The sequence below is a fragment of the Cryptomeria japonica genome, chromosome 4 (genome assembly GCF_030272615.1).
Source record: "Cryptomeria japonica chromosome 4, Sugi_1.0, whole genome shotgun sequence".
NCBI lineage: Eukaryota > Viridiplantae > Streptophyta > Pinopsida > Cupressales > Cupressaceae > Cryptomeria > Cryptomeria japonica.
This window is the reverse complement of record NC_081408.1, coordinates 692,478,985-692,503,085: the sequence shown is the minus strand read 5'-3', so window position 1 is coordinate 692,503,085 and position 24,101 is coordinate 692,478,985. Positions and strand designations below refer to the sequence as shown.

At 35.1% G+C, this 24,101-nt stretch overlaps 1 protein-coding gene across 1 annotated transcript in view; it reads left to right on the top strand.

Annotated features, from left to right (window-relative positions):
- The first annotated feature begins 4,115 nt into the window (after positions 1–4,115).
- LOC131041618 (uncharacterized) overlaps positions 4,116–24,101 on the top strand; it is a 28,260-nt gene continuing 8,274 nt past the window's right edge. Inside the window, exons 1-12 of the mRNA XM_057974755.2 lie at positions 4,116–4,535; positions 10,370–10,729; positions 10,819–10,959; positions 11,968–12,100; positions 15,634–15,747; positions 15,871–15,944; positions 16,071–16,145; positions 20,453–20,545; positions 20,719–20,779; positions 20,885–21,217; positions 22,497–22,623; positions 23,084–23,183. Of these exons, the coding sequence (XP_057830738.2) occupies positions 4,488–4,535; positions 10,370–10,729; positions 10,819–10,959; positions 11,968–12,100; positions 15,634–15,747; positions 15,871–15,944; positions 16,071–16,145; positions 20,453–20,545; positions 20,719–20,779; positions 20,885–21,217; positions 22,497–22,623; positions 23,084–23,183 (1,659 nt within the window). The 5' untranslated portion in view covers positions 4,116–4,487. The remainder of the gene's footprint in view (positions 4,536–10,369; positions 10,730–10,818; positions 10,960–11,967; positions 12,101–15,633; positions 15,748–15,870; positions 15,945–16,070; positions 16,146–20,452; positions 20,546–20,718; positions 20,780–20,884; positions 21,218–22,496; positions 22,624–23,083; positions 23,184–24,101) is intronic.

The following is a 24,101-nucleotide window of genomic DNA, read 5'->3' as shown; positions in this document are numbered from 1 at the left end:
ACAGTACTTGCCATAGAAAAAATACTTGAGCTTTCAACATCAAATGACCACATCTCCAAGAGTTTTCCATGAATTACAATAGATTGAGCAGGGTGAACAAATTTCACGAAAAACTAGGGCTAATTCTAGTAGCCTTTTTGGAGCAAATTTGACCAATTCATGAAATCGGTAAGGAAGGGGAAGCAATTGGTTGTTTCAAATCATCAAAATTGATGAGTAGAGACCTGAGATACCCTACTACAATATCCAAAGCATTGTATTGAGCCATTTGATCAAATGGACCTTTTGCACCTAGAAAGTTGCTTTGAGTAACCCTACATTCTTTGCTTCCAATTGAGAAATTTCCATTCTTGAGAAGTGAAGGACAGTCATCCTACCTTGCAGACCTGTCTAGATGCTCAATCAACAGATTAATATGATTGAAATCCTTAAAGGAGAAAATAAGATTAGGTAAACCATGGTTCTCCAACAGTTGCCCATTCCGGGAAGAGAGGAGATTCAGCCAGTTGGACAACCAAACTTGTTCATTTTTGGTGACACTCAAGAGGACCTCATTTCAGATTTGAATGCCTTAGCATGGAAGGTAAGGAGGAGTGATGTCCAATACAATAGGGTGCAAGCAGTGTTGAATAGAGAGGAGGAGATAGGAGAAAGGTTTTAGAAGAATCCCATTTGTGCCTAGGGATTGATTTGGGAAGAACATTGAGAACAAAAGCCCACCAACCTCAAAGAAGACTAACCTTCTATCATCCCTCCTCATCATCAAGTGGAAAGGTATGTTATTAAGTTAAGAAACATTGGTACTAATGAATTGACGACGAACATTCTCACCAAGCCTCTCTCTAGAAAAAAGTTTGTGTACTTTCAAGATAAGCTTGGTATGGTGGAAAATGTAGCCCTAGCTGAGATTGAGTCTCAACATCATTGATTGTATTGTATAGTTTATTATACTAATGTACTCTTTCTCATTATACGATGTTTAAAGTGTAAACTCTTATTAATGCGACTTATTAATCTGATATGGTTCATGATTAATGTCATGTGTGTGACTCCATGACAACATCTCGTGAGAGAATCCATGATGACCTTCTTGTACTTGTGTGTTCACCCTCTGGATGAGTCATGGTTGATATCATTGTGAGGTGACAATCTCTCAATGATAAACACTTGTATATCTGATCATTATTGCAAGGTGAAGATCTTACAATATTGATTGATCACACCATTATGATGGATCTCGTGAGATGTGATATCTATGGATATGTCATGATGGTTGATATCTCTAGAAGTAATATCTATGGATACTATAATGGTGGACATCATGAGACGTGATATCTGTGGACATGCCATGAAGTAATATCCTTGAATATGCCATAATGGTGGATATCATGAGACGTGATATCCATGGACAAGCCATAATGGTGGGTATTACATTAAGAGGTTCATGGTGGATATTATGTGACATAATATCCTGGACATGCCATGAATCAATATCCTTAAATTTGCCGTTAAGGTGGATATCACGAGCCATGATATCCGTGGACATAATGGTGGGTATTGTTTATGAGATCATGATGGATATCATGAGACGTGATATCCGTGGATATGCCACATCTCCTAATATCACAGTGAGGTGATATCTCTCTCTCTCTCTCTCATAGATGAATCTATTGTGATCACAATAAGGGCTGTATGATAGAAGATTATCCTCCCTTGCTAAGAGGGAGTGTTAAAATAGATAGCATCGGTTGAATAAACCAAATGTCTAATTGGCCTTTTAGCCTTAGACAGTTGTCTTGTATTATCCGTATATCTATCCTTATTATTTTGGTCACATATAGATATATATTTATGTAGCTATTTAATTATTAATTGGTTAATATTATGATTAATATTATAACCAATATTATGAATAATTAGTAACAACCCTGTGTTACTAATTATTCATAATATTAATTATATAATTTCATTTTTGACACATTTCCAATTATTAGTAAATAGTCATATTTCACTATTGGTTTGGTTGACCAATTATGTGTTTATTAGAACCTGACGAGATTATCGTGGGTTAAGCATTTGTTGATGGCTGTCGACATGACTCCACATAGGAGTCACGACTCCTTGAGGAATCATGTCGGTTCCACAAGGAGTCGTGACTCCTTTGTGGATCAGCCTTTGTGTATAAATAACATGTCGTCGATAGATGCAGAAGTTCGACGAATATACATTGCAGATTGACTTTCCATCACAGTCGATATAGAGACAACCGTGCAGGTTGACTTGTATGTGAATTACGTACAACCGTAGAGGTAATATTACTTGTATTAGAATTATGGTTTACACTGTAATCTGCAACAACTCAGATTAAATGCAAAGTTGAAATAATAAATAAGTGCAATCAATTGCCGAAGCCTAAATAGCTTTTGACTGGAGCTATGAATCAGTGGGGACATAGTAGGGGGCCCCATCCCCATTACATATCTTTGAATTATTATTATTATTATGTTTGATTAGATTGACCCCAAGACCTTCTTAGAATTCTACTTCAGATGTCTCTATTGGGAATTGAAATTAGGTCTCCATAGTGAGAACCCAGTGTTTTAACCAGTTAAGTTCAATCCCTTTTTCATAAATCTGATATCTAGATGCAAATATGCAATCATGCAGTATATCTAGATGTCGAGTCAAGCATATAAAGTGGTATTGATGTTCTTGAATGTTGATGTAGTTGTAGTAAATGCTCTAAAGCAACTATTTAAGACAACTCTCATGCCTTAGAATGAGTTAGACGAGTCCTTACATTTAGTTCCAAGGGTACAAGTAAAATGTTTCACACTTTAAGTCAACACATTACAATTACTTAAGGTAAAAATATACACATCCAAAATTTAAATTTACATTGAAAAAAATCAAGACCACTTTTACTATTCCGTATTAAGACCCCTTATTTGTACAATTACACATTTGACTTAAAATTAAATAAAATCTTAAAATGGAAATAAATTTTTATAAATAAAAATACATGTAAATTAAATTACGAGATTTGCTGTTTCTAATTTTGATTGTGTGAGAATTTTTTTGCATCTAAAAAATTCTCACACAATCAAAATTAGAACTAGTAAATCTAACATTATAGATTGTGGAAATCTAGTATCATTAAATTAAATTATATTATAAATGCACACTACTTATACACTAATCATCACATAAACAATAATTTAAATTATAATTTTAAAATTAAAAACACTTCTAAAAAATTCATATTACATACCGTCAAAGTTCAATTAAAGATAAACAAGTACAATTCAGGTACCATTCAATAGAATTGAATTTAAAAAATAAATATATAAGAATTGATTTTTTTTTATTATGTCCATACAAGAACAATAAAATACTAGTCGAAGATTTCAAGAAAAAGTCAAAAATTTAAAAAACTCCCTAAAAGAAAAAAGAAAAAGAAAAAAAAACGTTTAGACAAAAATTCAACATAATCCCTTAGGCTAATGTGAAATGGACAACTCATCCCATGATTTCTCCTCCCCACCTCAATCCCAACAAACCAGGAAATTCAAACCCCCTCCCAACCGCTTTAATTTTTTTTATTAATATTTCCAAAATCCCACTCCTAATTTGACTCCGCTTTACCAACTCCGATAAGCACGATAATTTAAAAACTAAATAAAACAAACCCAAACCGAACCTTCCTAACCAGGGTTACCTCGACCCTCTAACCACGGTTAAAACATATACGTTGGGAGCGCAGCCGAGTCTATGGAATAACGCAGGACGAATCTCACGGACGTAGAGCCCCAGACGGGAGATCTAACGGTGTATATTTACGGAATTCTGCGCGGTATTTAAGGGGCCTGACAGGTGGTGGGGTCCGCAGTGTGGCTGCAATCTAATTCGTAAATTTAAATGGAATTGAAATTAGGCGAAAAATCCGACGTGACTGGGGAGCTTTGAAAGACGAGAAGAAAACAAAAAAAAATGATAATATAAGAGTTGTAGAGTCTCGTATTTAGGATAAATTTGGATTAATTTGATAATAACGTATACGGAAGAGGAAATGAAAAATAATTTGAACAGTCTATTTGAAGGGATATAAATAATTTAACAGATTAATGTGGCTTACCCTGGGAAGGCACAGGCTTAGAAGAAAATACACAGCGGAGGACGCTTTTTGTTATTATTATCATTTGCCTCAGCACGTATTTGTTATTGTCCAGCTGTATGGCAATGCAGAAGAGGGCTCTGCTCAGGCTTCTAGTTGCGTGACAGTTGATTTTAATGGCTGTTCAGAGCAAGTTCTGGTTTCTTCTGTTATGTTGCTCGAGTCCGTAAGGGTGGATTTGATAGAGTGTGAGTGAAAGAGTTATTGTTTGCAGGGAAGTGGATGGATTTGGATTTATGGTGTGAGGTGTGTTGAATATGTTGTTTGGGGCGAATTCTAGCCAGGTTGTTCTGAGGCTGTAGAAGACGCTGTCATGGGAGTGTCTGAGAGGTCCTGGATCCTTGGCTTGGCTATATTTAAGGTGCGTTTGTTTTGCTTTTGGGTAAAATGGAGTAATTTAGTGAAATAGATGTAAGCATTGTGATTTACAGTTTAAGAGCGGGGATTACTTTGTGTTGTGAGGTGAGATTGGGGAATGTTGATCAGTGACGGGTTGTTTTTTCTAAAAGCTCACTGTTTTTCGCTTAACTGAAGGTTTTTTTTTAATCCTGTGGACATGTTAGATGTGTCTTTTTGTTTAGAGTAAATTAGGATGCAACGGCTTGATTGGAGGATGGCTTAGTAGTTTTGGATCTGTGACCGTGAAGTTCTTCTATTTAACGGCTGCTTGATGGAAATATGTAAATTGAAGCGAGCTCTGAAGCTTGTGCGAGAAATGCTTGTCACTGATTTGTTTCGTGGTTTTGACTAGTTTACATTCTAAAGGTTAATGATGCGATTCTTTGACAGAAACTTTACAAAACTAGGACCAGCTTTATGGAGTTCGGTGTGATAAATGCTCTGATGGATAAAGTTAAGCTCCATTTTATACTCAAAGGGTAAAGGATGTAGCATTGTTAGTCGTGAGTGTAAATTGGGATTTAGTGGCTCGAATAAAAGCTGATGCTGTTATTTAGGATCCGTGGCCGTAAATTTGATCTATTTCAGATCTACTTCGCTGAAACCTGTCAATGAAAAGCAGCTTTATGCCGTTGAGCACGAGAAATGCTCTGTTGGTTAAAGCTAACGGCTATTCTACATTCAAAGTGTAAAGGATATACCTGCTTTTCTCTATTAGAGGAAATTAGGATTAATTCCTCCTCATTTTGTTTTTGAAGGCTGGTTTTGTTCGCCTCTCATTAACTTCCACGATTTACGATTATTGGATAAGTACGGACAATTTGCTCGGGCGGCTTTTTTTTCAAAAGAAGAGAGTGTTGCGGATTCTGCGATTCATGAGGGTTTGATGTATGTTATCATTTTATTTATTAACTGGGACTTAAGTGTTGTCTGTTTTGCAACGGCTGATTTGGAGTAAATTAGTACATGATAACATTTACAGAATACGTTATAGTGTAAGTTGGATTCTTGGATCTCATTACAGTCAGCAGCTCTAACATTTAGCCGATTTCATCCTTCGCAGAATATCGGCTGTAAACGTAATTGCAATCATTGGTTATTTAAACTTCTGTCTATTTCTGTTCTTCTGCCAAGTGGCCTGTGCTCTGTAGAAGAGATACTCGCACTCAACTGCCAGTCTATTAAATTGAAATTGCTAATCCAGTAACAAGTCAACTAAGGACGGATCTTCGTTTGTATCTCGGTTACAAGTAGCTCTAAGTCAATGCAAGTTTGTTTTGTGGGAATCAAAAGGGCCAGTTAACTCGCTAATATAATGATATCAGCCAGTTCAGTGGACATGCATGTACACATCGGTTAATTCAAACACAAACATCACTTATCTAGACAAAAATAGCACTAGCAATCTTTTAAAAAAACATCACTTATCTAGACAAAAATAACTTTTTGAAAACGAGGTTGCTGAGTCTGCTCACTGCGGCGAAACTCAATCCTAAATAGATACTAGGATCGGGCCCTTCTGGACATGTTGAAGCACAATTAATTTTGGGTTTATTAAATTGCTAAAAAGCATATACATTTGTACACAGCAATGTATGCGATTTCTGTAAAAAAATGTTTATCAGTGACGATGGCAACTCAGAAAACCTAACTGTGCTTTTATGGGAGGTACAAAGGCTTCAAGGAGGACACTTGGGATGCAGTGACATGCAGTGGGTTTCTCGATCTATATGTATGAAACAACAGGTCCCATGATATGAGGAATAAAGATGAAATATTGTCCTGCAAAATAGAAACCCCTACGTTTTACTTCTTAGGTTTTCAGCGGTTGACTGTGGGGTGGGGCCTGAAATTCTCCCACCTCAGCTTAGGGGATTTTAATCCTTGTGGCATCATTAGGCTCCCATAGGATTTTAGGTAAATTTTTGAAGGGAAGTCTTTTCTCTTATATATTTATACTGTTGGGATTCAGTATTGCAGTTTTAAAATAAATCACAGGACCACCAACTTCCTAAAAACTCTGAGCTAAAGCTTTTACAATATCCTGCTCGTACAAAATTCACAGGACCACATAATTCTAAAAATTTTCTACGTTTTTTCAGCAGCCTCATCTGAGAAGTTTTAGGTATCCTCTGAATGGGACCATAGCGTTTGCTGGGGATGCTTTAGGGTGGGGTCCCATGGACGGGGACTTCCTAAAAGATTTCAGCTGAAATTTTTTAGGAATATTTTAAAGTGGATTCCCATGAATTTTATAATGCAGTTTAAGCTTGAAAGTTTAAAGTTCGATATTTATGGAACCTAGTGGTCTCATGAATTTTATTAAAACCCCAATGATTGACAAGTGGCAAAAAACAGCTGAGGGTCGGGAGGGGGGAGCAATTTCTAGCCCGACCCCAAATGCACGTCTCAAATTTTCAAACTAAAAAGCAAGAGCTGCAATTATTGAGGGAAATATTCTAATTAATTTTTTAGCATTTTTTTTGGTTGCTTCATGGGGATTCCCCGCTCCTTCAAAATAGATCTTGAAGACTCTGCAATATCCCTTAACAACTCTTCCTTAGAAATAGCAAGAGGGATCCTCAGAAAATTATCAGTCTTTATCATGTCCCAACTTGTTAATTGATGGGAATGCACATCTTTCAGTGTTGGGGCTTATTTTATGCTCTCAAGCAGAAGGAAACTAAGTCCTTATAGTTTTGACAAGTGAGGGGAATGCTCATTCTTGCCCTTGAATCTTTTCACTTAACTTCTCGGCCATAATTCTTCATCAATCAATTTTGATGTGGTGGATCTTTGTTGAACACAGAGAGAAATTGTCTTCATTGAATTTAGCAGAATCCGAAATCATCTCTTTCTTGAATTGTATATAAGAATGCATATGATAGTGGATGCAGGGAACTGTTGTAACCTTAGGTTTGATGGCAAGACTTTTGTCTGCATGCTAGTGAGATGCCTTGGATAATGATGGGCAGTGGCCACCATTTTGTGCACTCAAGCAAAATGAAATCAAGTCCGTATATTTATACAAGTGAGGGAGTACTCATTCTTGTCCTGGAATCTTTTCATTTAACTTCTCGGCCATAATTCTTCATCAGTCAATTTTGATATGGTGGATCTTTATTGAACACAGAGAGAAATTGTGTTCATTGAATTTAGCAGAATCCAAAATCGTCTCTTTTTCCAATTTTGTATAAGAATACATATGTCAGTGGATGCGGGGAATTGTTATAACCTTAGGTTTGATGGCAAGACTTTGGTCTGCATGCTAGTGGTATGCCCTGGATAATGATGGGCAACGGCCAAGATTTTGTGCATTCAAGCAAAAGGAAACCAAGTCCTTATTGTTTTGACAAGTGAGGGAATGCTCATTCTTGTCTTGGAATCTTTTCACTTAACTTCTCGGCCATAATTCTTATCAATCAATTTTGATATGGTGGATCTTTGTTGAACATACAAATTGTGTTCATTGAATTTAGCAAAATCCAAAATTGTCTGTTTTTCCAATTGTATATAAGAATTCATATGTTAGTGGATACAGGGAATTGTTGTAACCTTAGGTTTGATGGCAAGACTTTTGTCTGCATCCTAGTCAGATGCTCTGGATAATGATGGGCAATGGTGACCATTACACTTGTGCGTCATATTCTGTCTAGTGCTGGGCATTGATTATATCATTTATTTTACATTTAAAAGTTAATTTGTAAGGAGACACTCATTGCCGTTCTGTAATTTGTTTACTAAGTTCCAGGCTATAATTTTTTGTTCATTGATTTTTATATGGTGGATCCTTCTTGAAATTGGATAGTGTATTGGAGTTTAGCATAATCCAAGATCATCTTTATTTTTCCAAATCCATATGATAAGGTTAGGTTTGGTGGCAGTGCTCTTTTTTGTATGCAACTTTAAGTTGAATGCACTGCATGGTAGTAAAAGATGGCCAGCATTGATCTCGTGCTTAATAGTATGTGTTTGGCCAGGCAATGATAATTTGTCAATCATTGCTTTGCTTTATAAAGTATAAACTGTTCAGAACTCGTTGTTATTAAACATTTTCAATTAAGAAAAGATGAAATGCATATATCTTTATACAGGTGAATTTTGATCCTCTCTCTTTTTGTCAAGCAGCAGTTAATGCCTTTTTACTTGGGGAAGTTGTTGTCATCTTGGGCTTCCTATATTGTTGCCCAAGGCCCTTTCTTCTGTGTGTTAACTGAATGAATAACAAAGAATCTTTATTGATTAGTTTACTCTATTCAAATGCTCATTGGATGGCCCTCTGATGTAGACAATATTTCTAGATCACCTGGGCCTCTCTATGCTGAGTATTTCGTACAGTTTATTGAAGGCAATGCAATTAAACCTATTGACACGACTAAATGATTTGTACTGGTCAGTCAAGGCGTAGTTCCCACTAGTTGCGTGTTCAGTCAGGCCACCATATTCCTCGTGGTTATAGAGTCTTGTTGCCTCTAATCTTTTTAAGAGGTAGATAGTGATGTGCAGTTTCAGATGACCTGTTTTCTTTGAAGTTCAGTTATCTTGACTGTAAATCCTTGGCCCTTTTCTTTCAGAAGGTTGACTTTTAGGTGTAGGTCAATATAGGGAACTGCTGAGGATTCTAAGCTGATTACCCGTTTCCTCTCATTTGCATACTGGATGTTGTGTATCTACTTGTACTTTGTGTCATGGGACTTCTAGTTCTCCTTGTCTGAAGCCAAAGACGCGTGAATTTGCCATTCTCTGCATTTTTGGAGGCACACCGTCCTTGGGTGTCAGGAGGGATTCTTTGGGAAATATCATGTTTCTTGTAGAATCATCCTGCCTTCTCCCTTCCTCTGGATTTAATCAGATCCTGCAGATCTTTTGGTAGTGGATGATGATACTGTTAGTTCTTCTTTTGCTCCAGCAGCTGATGCAAATGTGTGACAATACTGGGTTTCAGTCTCAGTCTTCAGCACTGGTATTCATCTGCATTTTGTTTCTTTCAAGGAATTTACCTTTTGAATGACTGTTTATATTGCATTTGTGTAGTTAGGGTTTGCCAGCTTTAGGTATATCTTGGATCTTTTTTTTGCCAAAGTACCTGTCTGTTGTTACAGAAAATTTACATACAAGTCCCACTGACCTACTTTGGTCAGTTGTGAACATTACAACTTCTTTCTTCCTTACTAGAGGAAAATACTAGGTATGTTCATCAAAGACTTTACAAGTGTTGAGGGTCTTGGGTATTATTTTTCCATGTTCCTTTCCTGTTTGGATGCTTCAATGAGCCATTTCTTTGTTTCGCAGTTACATAAAGTCCATTTATTTGTTTCGCAGCTACATAAAGTTACATTAGATTAAAACAATTTATGTAATTTCTTTGTTTTGCAGTTACATAAAGTTACATCAGATTGAAAGAATTTATGGCATTCAAATTTCACCCACAAGATGATAAAAATTGGCATACACAATCAAATCCAGAAGCAATTATTGAATATTAACATGGATTCTGAAAATCTGATAGCTCTAAGTTTCAAAAGCTTTGGTTCTGTTCTTTGTTTTTGAATTTTTCTTAAGCAGAAATATTAATACCAGAATGTGCAATTTATAGGAAAAAATTGAATACTAGAAACAAACAATATAAAATTTTGCAAAGCCACTGTAATTTCATTTACAATCTTAATATCTTTTTCCTGCTTGGATGAACCTTTATTCACATATCCAAGTGTATTAGCTTTGTCTTTTAATTATGTGAAATTCGTTCTTTTGAATTTCTTGTATTACTGATGTTTTGCTTTTTATTTTCTTCAGATCTTATTGCTACTGCTTTTGATAGGAACAGTTGGTTGCCAAGCAGAAGGAGTTGGACTCCAATGGCAAGTTTCTAGAACTGTTACTGAGACTGCTGAGTCACACTCATGTATTCATGATGACATATTGGAACAGAGACGCCGTTTGGGACGAAAAGAATATTCTGTGACTCCACAGAACTATCAGGATGGATTTGTTTTTCCAGAACATCATAGGAAAGGTAGAAGCTTGCTGGACACTTCCAACCAGGATTCTCAATTGGATACTGATCGAAGGCAGCCAATAAGAATATTTTTGAATTATGATGCAGTAGGTCACTCTCCAGACAGAGATTGTCGGAATGTTGGAGATATTGTTAAGGTGAGCATGCCTCTTCAAGGGCATTATGTAATCTTAGGCTGCGAAATGCTATTGCAATTGCTAATTTTCCAAAGAATTTTGTTTCTCAGTTAGGTGAACCCCCAGCAAGCATTAATCCTGGTGTACCTCCCTGCAATTCACATTCTGAGCCTCCAGTTTTTGGTGACTGTTGGTACAACTGCACTGCTGAAGATATATCTGGAGAGGACAAGAAGAAGCGGCTTCATAAGGTGATATGCTCACTAAACAATCTCTTTATTTTTTTATCCGACACAAGAAATTTTGGTATAATGAACATTAGCATCAAAGAGTAAGTATTGTAACATTCTAAATGATCAATTTATTGGAATTGAATACATAACAAGTTTGGCTTAGTTGTTTTCCTGATTTGTGATTATGGTGTTCAGGACAGTGCATCTAAGAAAATTGAATCCTAGAACAATGTATTTTGGTACAACATTCAAAGGAATGATAGAAAATTGAAGTACAGTACGTGGAAACTTGAGAGAATCATGATCTGATTGTCTCTGATCATGTCTTTGAAGATTGTTTCTCCATTGCTTCCAAACTCCCTATCATTCACTCCTAGGAGCTCATTAAATCCATGCATTAGACTTCAACTTCCTATTCATTTTTGTTGATTTGCTTGGTTTCCGCCTGGGATGGTCTATTTTCTCACATCACTGATACCCGTGGATGGCCATAGTTTGTTTCATTACTAAATCGTTTTTTATGCAATTATGGAATACTGTTCTGCTATTTAAAAGATTCCCTTTTCAAAGACAATTTCTTATTTTCTCAGAGATAAACTCTTTTAATTCTCTTGTTGAAAATGCAAGCTTCTCTCATTTACAGGTGCAGATGTAAGTTGCAAATTTAAAGTTATTACTCTGATAGTGCTATTTTAATATGAAAAAATATTGTCAAGTAATACTAGGTTTTTGGTTAATCGTTTGTATTGATTCTATTTTTATAAAGCTGATCTTGGTTGTTATTAGGTATACTGGTGGCAATAATGATTCTAATGTATTTTAATATTATTTTAGATGTTTCCTATTTCTGATTTGTGCTTTATATATCAACACAGACATGCCTACAGACCCAGAAAGATATACACAAACCTATTTGTTTGTCATTTAAAATCAGTGTCCTTTTGTTTTGATTTGTTTGATTTTGAAACAAGCAATAGGGATGTCCCAGTGTGTTCGCTAATACCCTTTTTAGAGTTTGTTGGATAGGCTCTTGGTGAGACGGCAGCTTGGTTCAGAAGAGCTTTGGCCATTGAACCTGTTAAAGGAAATCTGCGTTTAAGTGGTTATTCTGCGTGTGGTCAAGATGGTGGGGTGCAATTACCCCGTCAATATGTTGATGGTGAGATCACAATGCTTTTTTTCCAATCCTTTCATTTCATATAATTTAATTTAAGCCCAAAGCATGTGCCAGATAATATTAGTTGAATATCAAAGATCAGTCTTACTTTTAATACTTTTATTGGAGATCTGAAATGATTATATGTATGTGTTCCAGTGTGGTTTGTACAAAATGTCAGTGATTACAATGGAATAATCTTATTATTAAAGCCATAGTTTGTTGTTTAGTGAAAGAATTGCCTCTTGAATTACAACATAGAACATGATAGTCACAACAGCTCAACAACAGTCACAGACTCTGTTTTCACCTGGTTTGTATTTCTTGCATGAACTACATTTTTCTTCACGAAACGCATGCACCTCATGTTACCAAATTGAATTTTTTACAAATGACAAGGGTCCCATCTGACACACTCTCTCATAGAGGAAATCTTTTTATGTTTTGTCATGTTTACTGACTTATGTTGTATGATAATCATATGCCCTTGACGTCAGCAGATTTTTACTTCTTGTTTCTTGTCACGTCAATCAAACCTGAGAGCAATGCACATCCTCCATACCAGTTGGTCACCTGCATCTACCAAATGTTGCATGCAGAGCTGCTCCATTGAGAGTGACTCCAACTGTTGAGTCCATCTCCTTTGAATGTAGCTCTGCTACAGAAGGACATGCACGCTTGCCAGTTGCTGGCAAGATCTTTGGCCTGTTTGTGCCTACCAGGCTAGAAGTTATTCTGATATTCTTTTCTGGAATCCTATTGTCAATTGGGTAAGAAAGGCTCTTGGATGGAGATGAACAGGCAGATGAGGCCTCTTGGCATTGTTACAACATGGAAGACAAATACGTTCACAAGGAACACTTGATTGAGATACACAGCTGTTCACCTCCACAACGGCCTCTGTCTGAACTTTCTGCTCTTCTTTACATGGGACAATTCATGCTTTAGCTTAACCAAGTTTGCAGTCCCCTTGAGAGTTCCAACATGAAGATCATTTTGGGGACTGGTAGGCCAGGACTACCTTTTCTTTTTGTTCCTAACTAGCTTAATGTTTCTGCCAAAGCTTCATGCGTAGCTTCTACTTCCATAAATTTCTGCAGAGCCTCCTTGCCAAGGATAAACTAGGAACTAAGAATAGAATGCTTCTTTCAGCAAGTGGTCTGAAATGGTCCTGTTATTCTTAGAAAACAATTGTTTATCTTTGTACACCGTGCACAGAAGCTATAGCCAAGCAGAGTAAAGCAGATATGAGTAGATACAATTGAACTCAGATGTCTGTCTGTGCATTGTTAAACCTTTAGATCTTCGTAGATACTACTAAATCATGATGAGGCATGGTTGTAGTCCTTGACTAACTTTGAGTGCCAAGTCATTCGCACCATGGTTTGCAATAATGTGTGCCATTCTGTTTGCTTGTAGGTGTGACAAACAAATATCCTCGAATATCCCTGCTTTTCTGTGTCTTCATTCACTAAGGTTGGTATTGATCTCTAACTTGGGCATTCAATACACTGCATGCATACCATAATGATTTGGGAGTTTCCATTCAACAACAATATTTTAAGATGCAGCACCTACCACAGCCAAACCTGGGTTTTTTGAGAAGCTCCATTGATAATCAGTTAAAAGAATCCCATTTAGCCATATTCCATACCGTCATCAGAGTCGTTATTGGTGATGCCTCTATTGAGGCTACTTAACTACGTTATGATAGGATATTTCTTGGTTAATGGTCATTGTAGCCACCCTTGAGGATGATGTACCAGAGGACAGGCAATCATGCTAGGCCTTTCGTATTATACTTGTAATTGTGTTTAATATAACCACTTTTATAAAATGACCTTTAGATGGTGGGACTTATCTGGGATTTGATAAGGAAATGCAATCAGTGAGCATATGCTAGGTGGATAATGTGATGCAAACTATGTGATTCTCTTTTTCTGTTCGTTTTCTATGCTAGTATGATATGATACCTTTTCATTTGGTGCTTGCTGTGATGTTAACCATTACAGCTCTCACCAGCAACATTTTGTTTCATTACCTTGGAATTTTAGCTTCTTGTTTTTATAGTTTAGTCAGGACTCAGGGCACATGACAGCTTTGGTGAAATTGGTGATAATAGTAAGATTAAGCAGATTTTGGTTTTTACAACAAAGAGAACTAATTTTATTGGCAGTTGGAAACAGGGAAATGTTTGCAGTATCCAATCAATTATTCAACCATTCAACCTAATTATCTTAGGATAAATATGTGCTTTGGATTTGCATATATTGGAATTTTTTAGGTTGGGTATAAACTGTAAGGTTATAATAATCCGACCAATTTGTCTTGCCAAAAAGTTACGTCAAGACAATATTATAGTAACTATTGCTATCTCATTTATGGGGAGGTCTCAAGTGAAAAATTTGGAACTTGAGAATTGAGACTATTGTGAAAAGCCTAGCAAGGCTATAATTATAGGACGCTTGTGAATGGATCACACCTCTTTCTACTATTATGGAGGTATAATATATTATGCCTGGAACAACCAGTCCTAAGACAGTTATTGGACGAAGGACAAATTAAACAAATGATTGACCTACAACTCAAGATGGGAGATGTTGAATTTACTTGGATGGATGAAGATAGTGTGATCTATCAGGAAATGGAAATTTGAAGCACTGTTTCCTAGATCCCTGGAAATGCAATGCTGTAGAAATGTCTGTATAAACATGTAAAAATCAAATATGCAGACACGATTTCTGGGTACTTAAGAACTTAAAAACCCAAAATGTTCCTGCTTGTTTCATTCATTCAAGATAAGTGTTTTCTGATGTCCTTTGAAAGACTCCTTTTTATATGGTCTTGTAAAATGAATGGTGAAATTTCTAGATACAAACAAATACAACATACAATGGTCCAAATGATTAACAGACTTGTTCCCAATCAAGGGTGGTGGATAAACATTAGCTTCATACATTTCCAACACAGTAATACATAACACTGAAAAACTTGGCTTAATAGGATCCCGTTCAGCTAAGCTGAAATTAACATAGATCAGTAGAAACATTAAAGAAACTTAACCAGGCTGTCAAATCTGACCAATATCATCTTATACGACTTTATTTGTTCGGTGAATCACATTCAACACAAAAGAAGAAAAGTGAAGATGGTGAGACTGAAGTTTCTGAGAATACCCATTCAACAATCTAATGAAAATGAAATGCTCAGTTTCACTTTCTACAAGGGTAGACTTGGCACATTTATTCATGTTATAGAGAAAATGAGAACATGGATTACCTTTGACAAGTTGGATGATGGGCTGAAAAATTGTTTTGGTTGCTAAGAGTTTTATCATTCACAAGCAATGGGTATGTTGGCTTTGGGAGATGCTGTAGCCCCATTTTCTTGTGGTTCTATCCCTTATTTTGATATGTCTCGCAATCATATTGAATTCTTCTGGTCATTTGAGGACACTAAATGCCTTTTTTTAGCTTCTTTTAAGGTCCAATTATAAGAATCGTAAACGAAGTTCTTACATGAAATTGCCTCTGCAGAGGGTATTGCGGGTGCAGATTTGGTACTCTTGGTAACTACAAGGCCAACTACTGGGAATACATTAGCTTGGGCAGTGGCATGTGAACGTGACCAATGGGGCCGTGCTATTGCAGGTAATTAGTAATCTATTTTACTCAGAGACATTGTCAGTGCTTCCCTTCACATCAGATACTTGTTTAAATTATTTGTAATGTCACAACAGGAATTGACATTTGGATGTTAAATAATCTGCTCAGGTCATGTAAATGTAGCACCTCGACACCTCACTGCCCAGTCAGAAACTTTACTTTCAGCAACACTAATACATGAGGTTTGCTACTTGCTTTCATAAAAGAATAGTATTTTCTGTTAGTTTGAAATATGTGAACAATTATTTTGGTATGTCTGTTAACATGATCAGAGTTGAAATTAGGCTCAATTTACTATATTGTTCCAGGTGATGCACGTATTGGGATTTGATCCTCATGCATTTACACATTTTCGAGATGAACGAAGACAAAGGCGCAGTCAGGTATATATTTTTATTTGACATGCTTTACAATCATCAAATATCCTGTGTTCTTGTGCCCATTTAAAAGTACATAATTTATATTACAGTTTGAATTAAGATTGGATAAGATACATGAAAAATCTAATTAATTGGGAAATGAAAAGCTGTATTGGGCTCCTTGCTTAGCTTATGCTAGAATGTTTCAGCTCCTAAATATTTCCTAAAGACTTTCAACCTGCTCACATATTATCAGCCAAGCCTGTGTCCTGAGTATTACGACTCCTGAAGTTAAAGTTACTAGATCAAGTTGAAGGATTGCCTTTATTTGTGTAATCCAAAGGAAAAAAATGTTAGACACCAGCCTATGGATTGTATGTCCTTAATGGTGAGAGGCATTCTACAATGATAGAAAGGGGTGAAGTGTAATTGTGTGAGTGTCTTATCAAAAACTATCCTTTGTCTTCAATTTGACAGCCATTTATGCGTCAAAATATTAATATTTAATAATGAACATAATATATTTAAAATAAGTAGCAAACAAATAAATTTTTAAAAAAAGTAAACAATGTAGATATAATAAAATTTATGTGTCCATACATGTAATAAATAAAATAGATTCAAAGTAAAATAAAATAACTTTCAAGTAAATAAAAGAGCTCCAAATTGATCTCTCTTGTCATATTTTAGATAGATGTATTTAAGATATGAAGAGGACACATAATTTAAACAAAGTCATTTTGAACATGTTTATGGTGATTTATATTGTCAGAAAACATGATTCACCATCCCTCCTATTTGTGACACACAAGCATCATTATTTCAATCAAATTTATTTAGTCTAGTCTTAAGTTTGAGTGTCATCTTCTGGTATAATACTGGACTTTGAAAGATGTTCATAGTTTGAAGATATCTTGATGCCATTTAAGTTTTAACCCATTGTTCTTTAATATCCTGCAGCATTCCACACCTATAATACTGCAGTTCAATTGGAGAGTGTCATGTTTCTTCAGCCACCTATAATAGGACCTTGATCATGGGTGCCTGGCTTTTTTTCTTTGTGAGGTTGTCATTCTTAGACATTGCTCTTTAAATGGGACCTCTAGAGCTGTCAGGGTTATTACTACCTTCTTTCAGCCCACTAATCGCAACTAATGCATGCAAAAAGGGAGAGACATTGAGTGTCACAATGTCTTTGCATGTTACCACTGAGAAGAGCAAGCATGTTACCATTGAGGGGGCTCTTGCTCCCTTAATCTCATCCTAGGCCAAGTTGGATCTGCTTCATTTTGGTGTTTGAGGCCTTTCCCTTGTTTGTAGGTCAGGTCATGGAGAAACATAAATTATTAGTGTTTTCTCTGCTACTAGAGGTTTGTCAACAGTGGATGTTTGGATCTGCTTCATTTTAGTGTTTGAAGCCTTTCCCTTCTTTGTAGGTCAGGTCACGGGTACAAACACACATTATTAGTGTTTTCTTGGCTACTAGAGTTTTGTCAACTGTGGATGTTTGGAGAGGCTCTAGGTAGTATTAATTATCCTCCTAAGATTGTCCAGCTTGGTTCCCTTAGCCTGGACATTTTCCAATGAGCATTCACAAATCTTACATTGGCCCTTTTGTGGTGATGATGACAATTCTATTAGTTCTTCTGCTTCGAGCCTTACTTGCAGACATATGACATTGTTGGTCTCAACTTTGATCTTCATCAACTTCATATTTTGTTGAGGGTTCATTTTCCTTAGAGACATTGATGCTTGTAATATGTTTGGCTATGGGTTAACCACTTCAGGTGTACCACCTCTTTTTTTTTTGTACTTTTGATTAGGTGATTCTAATAAACTAGGGCCTTACTATACTAGTACTTATCTTTCATATCTGGTTGTACTTTTTTGTCCCCATTATCTTCTTTTTATTTATATTGCATAGTAGTTAACAAAGGTTACAATAAAAAGATAAGAATTAAACCATCCAGAATCCAAATACAACATTTAAATTTGTGGGTAACACAAAAAAATAATCACACAATAAACAAAACTACTGTCAAGATTTCAAGATGGGATCAAACAAAATAATCTAAACAGAGTTGAAGTATTCTTGTGTAAGTATATTTTCTTTTTCAATCTGTACAGTGGTCTTCATTGCTTCCAGCTCAACTCTTGCACAACACAGATGTTTAGCCAGTGGAATACTGGCTTCTTTATCACAACAAGACAACTCGAAGTCTGATCCAGATTGGTTATCTGGCATAGAGTCTCATTAATCTGTTTTAGTTATTCATGAATATTAATAGTCTTTCTTTCTCATTGAACTGATGGCATAAACGTATAAATAGATTTATCATAATTCATCTGTCTAATCTAAAACTCTTCAGTAGAAAACAAATGTATGTAATTGCTTTGCTGCCAACATCAGCTGATAAAGGTTATAAGAAGTCATCTGCAGCCCAGGAGTTTGGTAAATCCAATTGAAATAGTTTAATATGGAAAAGTTTTTGTTTAAAATACTCCAAATTCTTTGTTTCTGTAGTCTCTATGCATATTTATGTCTTCTATGCTTGAAGAAGGGCTTTAGGTCTAACTAGTATATTCAGAGATAAAGCAACAAATTCTCTCAAATAATTTTGAGGAGGTGCAAATTGCTTACACGTGTTAAAGGACAATCATGCGTTAAAGAAATTTTATTTGACCATGTAATACTTTTTCTATCAATGTTTTGCATCACACTCCATGAGACATCATGGAGATGTAGAGAGCAAGATAAGACGATTTAATTGCAATTAAATTGCGGACCACTGATAACTAAATAGAGGAAGGGAGTGAGGTAATGTTTTACAAGGGTTACAAAAGAAACTAACTACTTTAAAAGTTAATACAAAAGGTACAAAAGACAAAATTTGAATACCTATCATGTATACAAACCTTATTAAATTACAAACCATCATATAATGGCATACAAACATATATTACAAACAAAATACAAGCAGCACACACACAGAGATATATACATACATACACACATATATACACATACAGATTACATAAATATGCACACACACACATACATATACATACAGACAGAATATACAATGGCATAAAGTAAATATAAATGTGCATGTGTGTATAGGCATGTCTATTTATATCTACATATAAACATGCTAATCATATATGTACATGTATCTACATATATAGATATGTGTATACATGGCCATACAGATATATAGTTAGCATGGATATATGTAGATATATGTAAACATGCCTATACAGATATTATTAGCATGTATATGTATACATATGTATATAGTTAACAAGCACACATATATATATAGGTTTATTTTTACCTTTATGCCCTTGTATTTTGCTTTTAAATGTTTGATTATACATATTTACATAGCTTTTTTTACGTATTATGCTGCTTGTAATTTGTTTGTGCTTATATGATTAAGCATATTTATGTTTCTTTTTTGTGTATGCGTAAATATAGGTTTGTATGCCGTTTTACAAGGGTTTGTAATTTTACATATAGGTTTGTATATACATAATTGTATGCATGTAGATCATATAGTCTCTTATTTTCAATTTTATTCTTTTCAACTTTTAAAGTAGTTAGTTTCTTTTTCATCCCTTTTTGCAATTTACCGTTTTCATTCTTTCCTCATGCTCTCTACATTCTTATGATGGATTATGGTTTGTGGTCTGAAATATTGATTATTAAATGTATTACACAGTTAAATCCATAAACATTAAATATCCTAAAATCATGCGGTTGTGATGTATATTTATTTAGATTATTTTATCTCTTGTTTTGCATGTGTTGAGAATTGTTTGTTGAAGTTTATAAAGAAGGTAAACATGTCATGGTCTGCATGTTTGAAGTATCAATTGAAAGTGCATGTGGCATTAAACTTGTGGAGAAATGTCAAGCTATTCTGCTCCAGAAACTGCTAACTGAACCATCAAATGCATCTCAATGGTCGAAGAAGCTATTTTTTATTGCTACACAATTTTAAAATTTTTAAATTTGATAAGGTGGCTTATCTGGTAGATGAGAGTCAAATCCATTCATAAGTTCTATAAAAATTAAAGGAAATAAATTTTCTGATTGCCTGTCTATTTGCTATATGCAATCTGTGAATGCCATGGCACTAGATGTTTACAACTAATGAGTTATGGTGCAGTTACATTTTATTTGAATTCCATGATGTTTAACACTTATTGTATTGAAATTGTATGTTGATTGTATAGTTGGATAGCTGAAAGATCTGCACAAACAGGGTTCATGATGCCCAAGTTAATGCTTTTGATCTCATTATTGTAATTCAAACTTGTGTTTTCAGGTTGTCACTAAGTCCTTTGATGCACAGCTTGGCCGAATTGTGACCCGTGTTGTTCTTCCACGTGTTGTAATGCATTCAAGGTTGCACTATGGGGTATGGGGGTCTATATGAAGTTTCCAACTTCCCACTAGTTTGACAGTTTAATGTTTGATGCTATTTTCATCATGGAATATGAAAATTGAATGTCTCCACAATCCTTAAAGTGTTCTTTGTTTATGGCTGTACATTTGGAAAAATTTACTAACCATTATTTCCCATTTTATTAGGCCTTCTCAAAAAATTTTACAGGTCTTGAACTGGAAGATGGAGGGGGAAGGGGCACATCGGGTATGATTGTGTCTTTTGTATGTTCAGAGGAGCAAGTCCTCAAATATTGCACAAAAATATTATAGTGTTTTGATAATTCTTAGTCTTTAATGCTTAAACGTGCAGGATCACACTGGGAGAAAAGACTTTTGATGAATGAAATAATGACTGGCTCTGTAGACACACGGTCTGTAGTTTCACCAATGACACTTGCTTTGTTGGAGGACAGTGGGTGGTACCGGGCAAATTATAGCATGGCAGAAGGATTAGATTGGGGCCGAAATCAGGGAGTGGATTTCATTGTTGAGCCTTGCAATCTCTGGAAGGGAGCCTATCGCTGCAACTCAACACATTCATCAGGTTGTACCTACAACAGGGAAGCAGAAGGCTACTGCCCTATTGTTAGCTACAGTAGTGATTTACCCCCATGGGCTCAGTACTTCCCGCAAGCTAACAAAGGTGGATTTTTAAGCATTTCAAATGTTAGTTGTAGTTGATCCTCAATGAAAAGAAGTTTCATTATGAACATAGTCATATCAATGATCTGCATATTTTAACAAAATTCATAAAATGCATTAAAACTGAATTATATTCACTTTTTTTTATTAGATGGTTAAAAAGGGGGGTTTTGAAAGGGTTCCAAACCTTCAGACAGTATCACAAAGCAGATGAATTATTATAACATTGAATTTTCATTTTAAGGAACTTCAATCATTTGATCAATTTTCAGATTTTTTCCAATTTTTTTGATAAATGTGTCATTGGATCCTTTACTGAATAAACGTTTAGCTAAGAAGACAGGGTTGAGACTATTATCCAGTTTGAATAGGGTTCAGGTATGAAAGGTTTTGGGGGAGAGTCCAGCAACACGGTGTTTAAATGGAATGGTCAAAATTAACAAAATTATAAAATCCAAAACTCATTGCCAGTGAAATCTGTTATTAAAACAGAAAAAGGCATTAAGAACATAGCTAGCAAGATAATTATATTGCTTTTAGTTCTATTATATTATTCAGAAGATGAAGACATGTTACAAGCCTAATAGTACTGTTTTAGATAATTAATATGTTATTTATAGAAATTCTAAATTTGAAATATTATAATTGTTGGTAATAGAGCCCTCAAGCAATACTGTGTTAAATGGAATGGTCAAAATTAACAAGATTATAAGATCCAAAGCTTATGTCCATTGTAATATATTATGAAAACAGAAGGCATTAGGAACATAGCATGATATTATGGAAAACAATTCCACACAGCAACAAGAAAATTATCAACATTATACTGATTTTAAATCTCATACAGCCAGCAAGATATTTATATTGATTTTACTTTTTTGTTATTTCACGTCATTTGGAAGATGAAAACATGTTACAAGCCTAACAATAATGTATTAGATAATTAATATGTAATTTATAGCAATTCTAAATTTGAAAAATTATAATGGTTGGTAATAGAGCCACAAGAAAAATGCAGACATTTTATAATTGATTTTTCAAATTAGTCTCCAATGTCATTTGGTATTAGTTAAGAACCATTTCAAGTGTAGCTCTGTTAATGTACAAATTAAAAGAGAGACTCATGTACGCAATCACTTTGTAGCTGGTAAAATATTATACATCCAGTCAGCTTTAACTTTATAATATATAAATAACATCTTTAGGTGTTCTGTTTCAAATTAAAGTTTTTTATTGTTTTCCCTATGTTTTTTAACACAAGGTTTGCTATGCTAGTGCAGGTGGTCAGTCATCCCTTGCAGACTATTGTGCATATTTTGTTGCATATTCAGATGGTTCATGCACTGACACAAACAGTGCACGTGCACCTGATAGGATGCTGGGTGAGATGCGGGGATCTGATTCCAGGTAAATGCTGGTCCGGTATTCAAATATTCTTTCCAAGGCAGATTATTCATAAAAAAATGATATCCATCTTCGAACCGGTCTTATTAGACTAGGCCTTTTCCCAACTCTTGTTTGTGTGTTATACTGGGCCTTTTTCCAACTCTTGTTTTGATGTTATACTGGTCCTTTACTGAAAAAAGATATCCATCTTCCAACTGATCTTATTCAACTGAACAATGTCTATCACCTGCAATGCCATTCCTTGACACTTAATGTAGATAAGAAAGTTATGGCATACTTCTGGTCAAGTCTTGAATTCACATATAAGTATAGTTCTTTAACAATATTAATGTTTTGCAGAATTAATGCAAATCCCTTTCATGATAGTATTTTTCAATAAATTCTAGTGTAAAATTGGAATTGTGACTTTGCTTTTGTTACAAGAATGGGGATACTGATAACTAATTGTTTGTCTTTGTAGATGTATGCAATCGTCATTGGTTCGATCAGGGTTTGTTCGAGGGACCTTAACACAAGGCAATGGATGTTACCAGCATCGTTGTCGAAACAAAACTCTAGAGGTACAAATTAGGTTTTATGGATCACACTTTAATATTGTTTTTTTCTGAAATGAGATCAAGTTTCAAAGGAAATTATAGTTGAGAACTTAGTTTATTTGTTTTGAGTGACCAACTTCTACTCCATAGATTGTTTTTCTCATGACAACAATTTCTTCATTAAATATCAGAAATGTTAGTTGTTGTAGCTAGTATCTAGGTTGTATACATGATTTTTCCTATTTCAACAGTTCACTTAAACCTAGAGAGCTGGCCAAAGGTGCTGTGGTGAAACATATACAGATCCATTACAAGATACAGATATTGCAAATTTTTGAGATCCATTTACACATTCAACAGTTATAAAAATATACATATATGTGATTATTTATAGTTATACATCTAAAGGTATGAAGCATAACTTCAAGAATGTTTATTTATATATATCTTTTAATATTTTAGTTTATAAAATTTATTTTATTATATTATGGTTGTGTCTACTACTCTGTAGTTATCATTAATTTGAATCATTATACATGTTGATGAATGGTAGGAAGAGTTGCTTGGAAACAGATACTGTATTAGATACAGATACATGTATGGTGAATTTTCAGGATTCTAGGTTGTAGAAGATTTATGAATTTTCAGACTTAGTCAAATTTCAGTAACCAACAAGCTCCTATCAACATTCTCTTGCTCTCTCTATCTCACTCTCTTTATCTCCTCTGAACTTTAGACCTATCTCTCTCCCTATCACTCTTCCTCTATCCCCTCTCTCAACCTCTCTCTATCTCACTCTATTCTCTCTCCACCAAGATCTAGACCTATCTCTCTACGTCTCTCTCTCACCCCCAAACTCCTCCTGCAAGGGGTGCTACCCTCAACCTCATTTTGGTGTTGCATCCAAACCCCCATGAAACTGTAAGTCTAAGTAAGTAATAG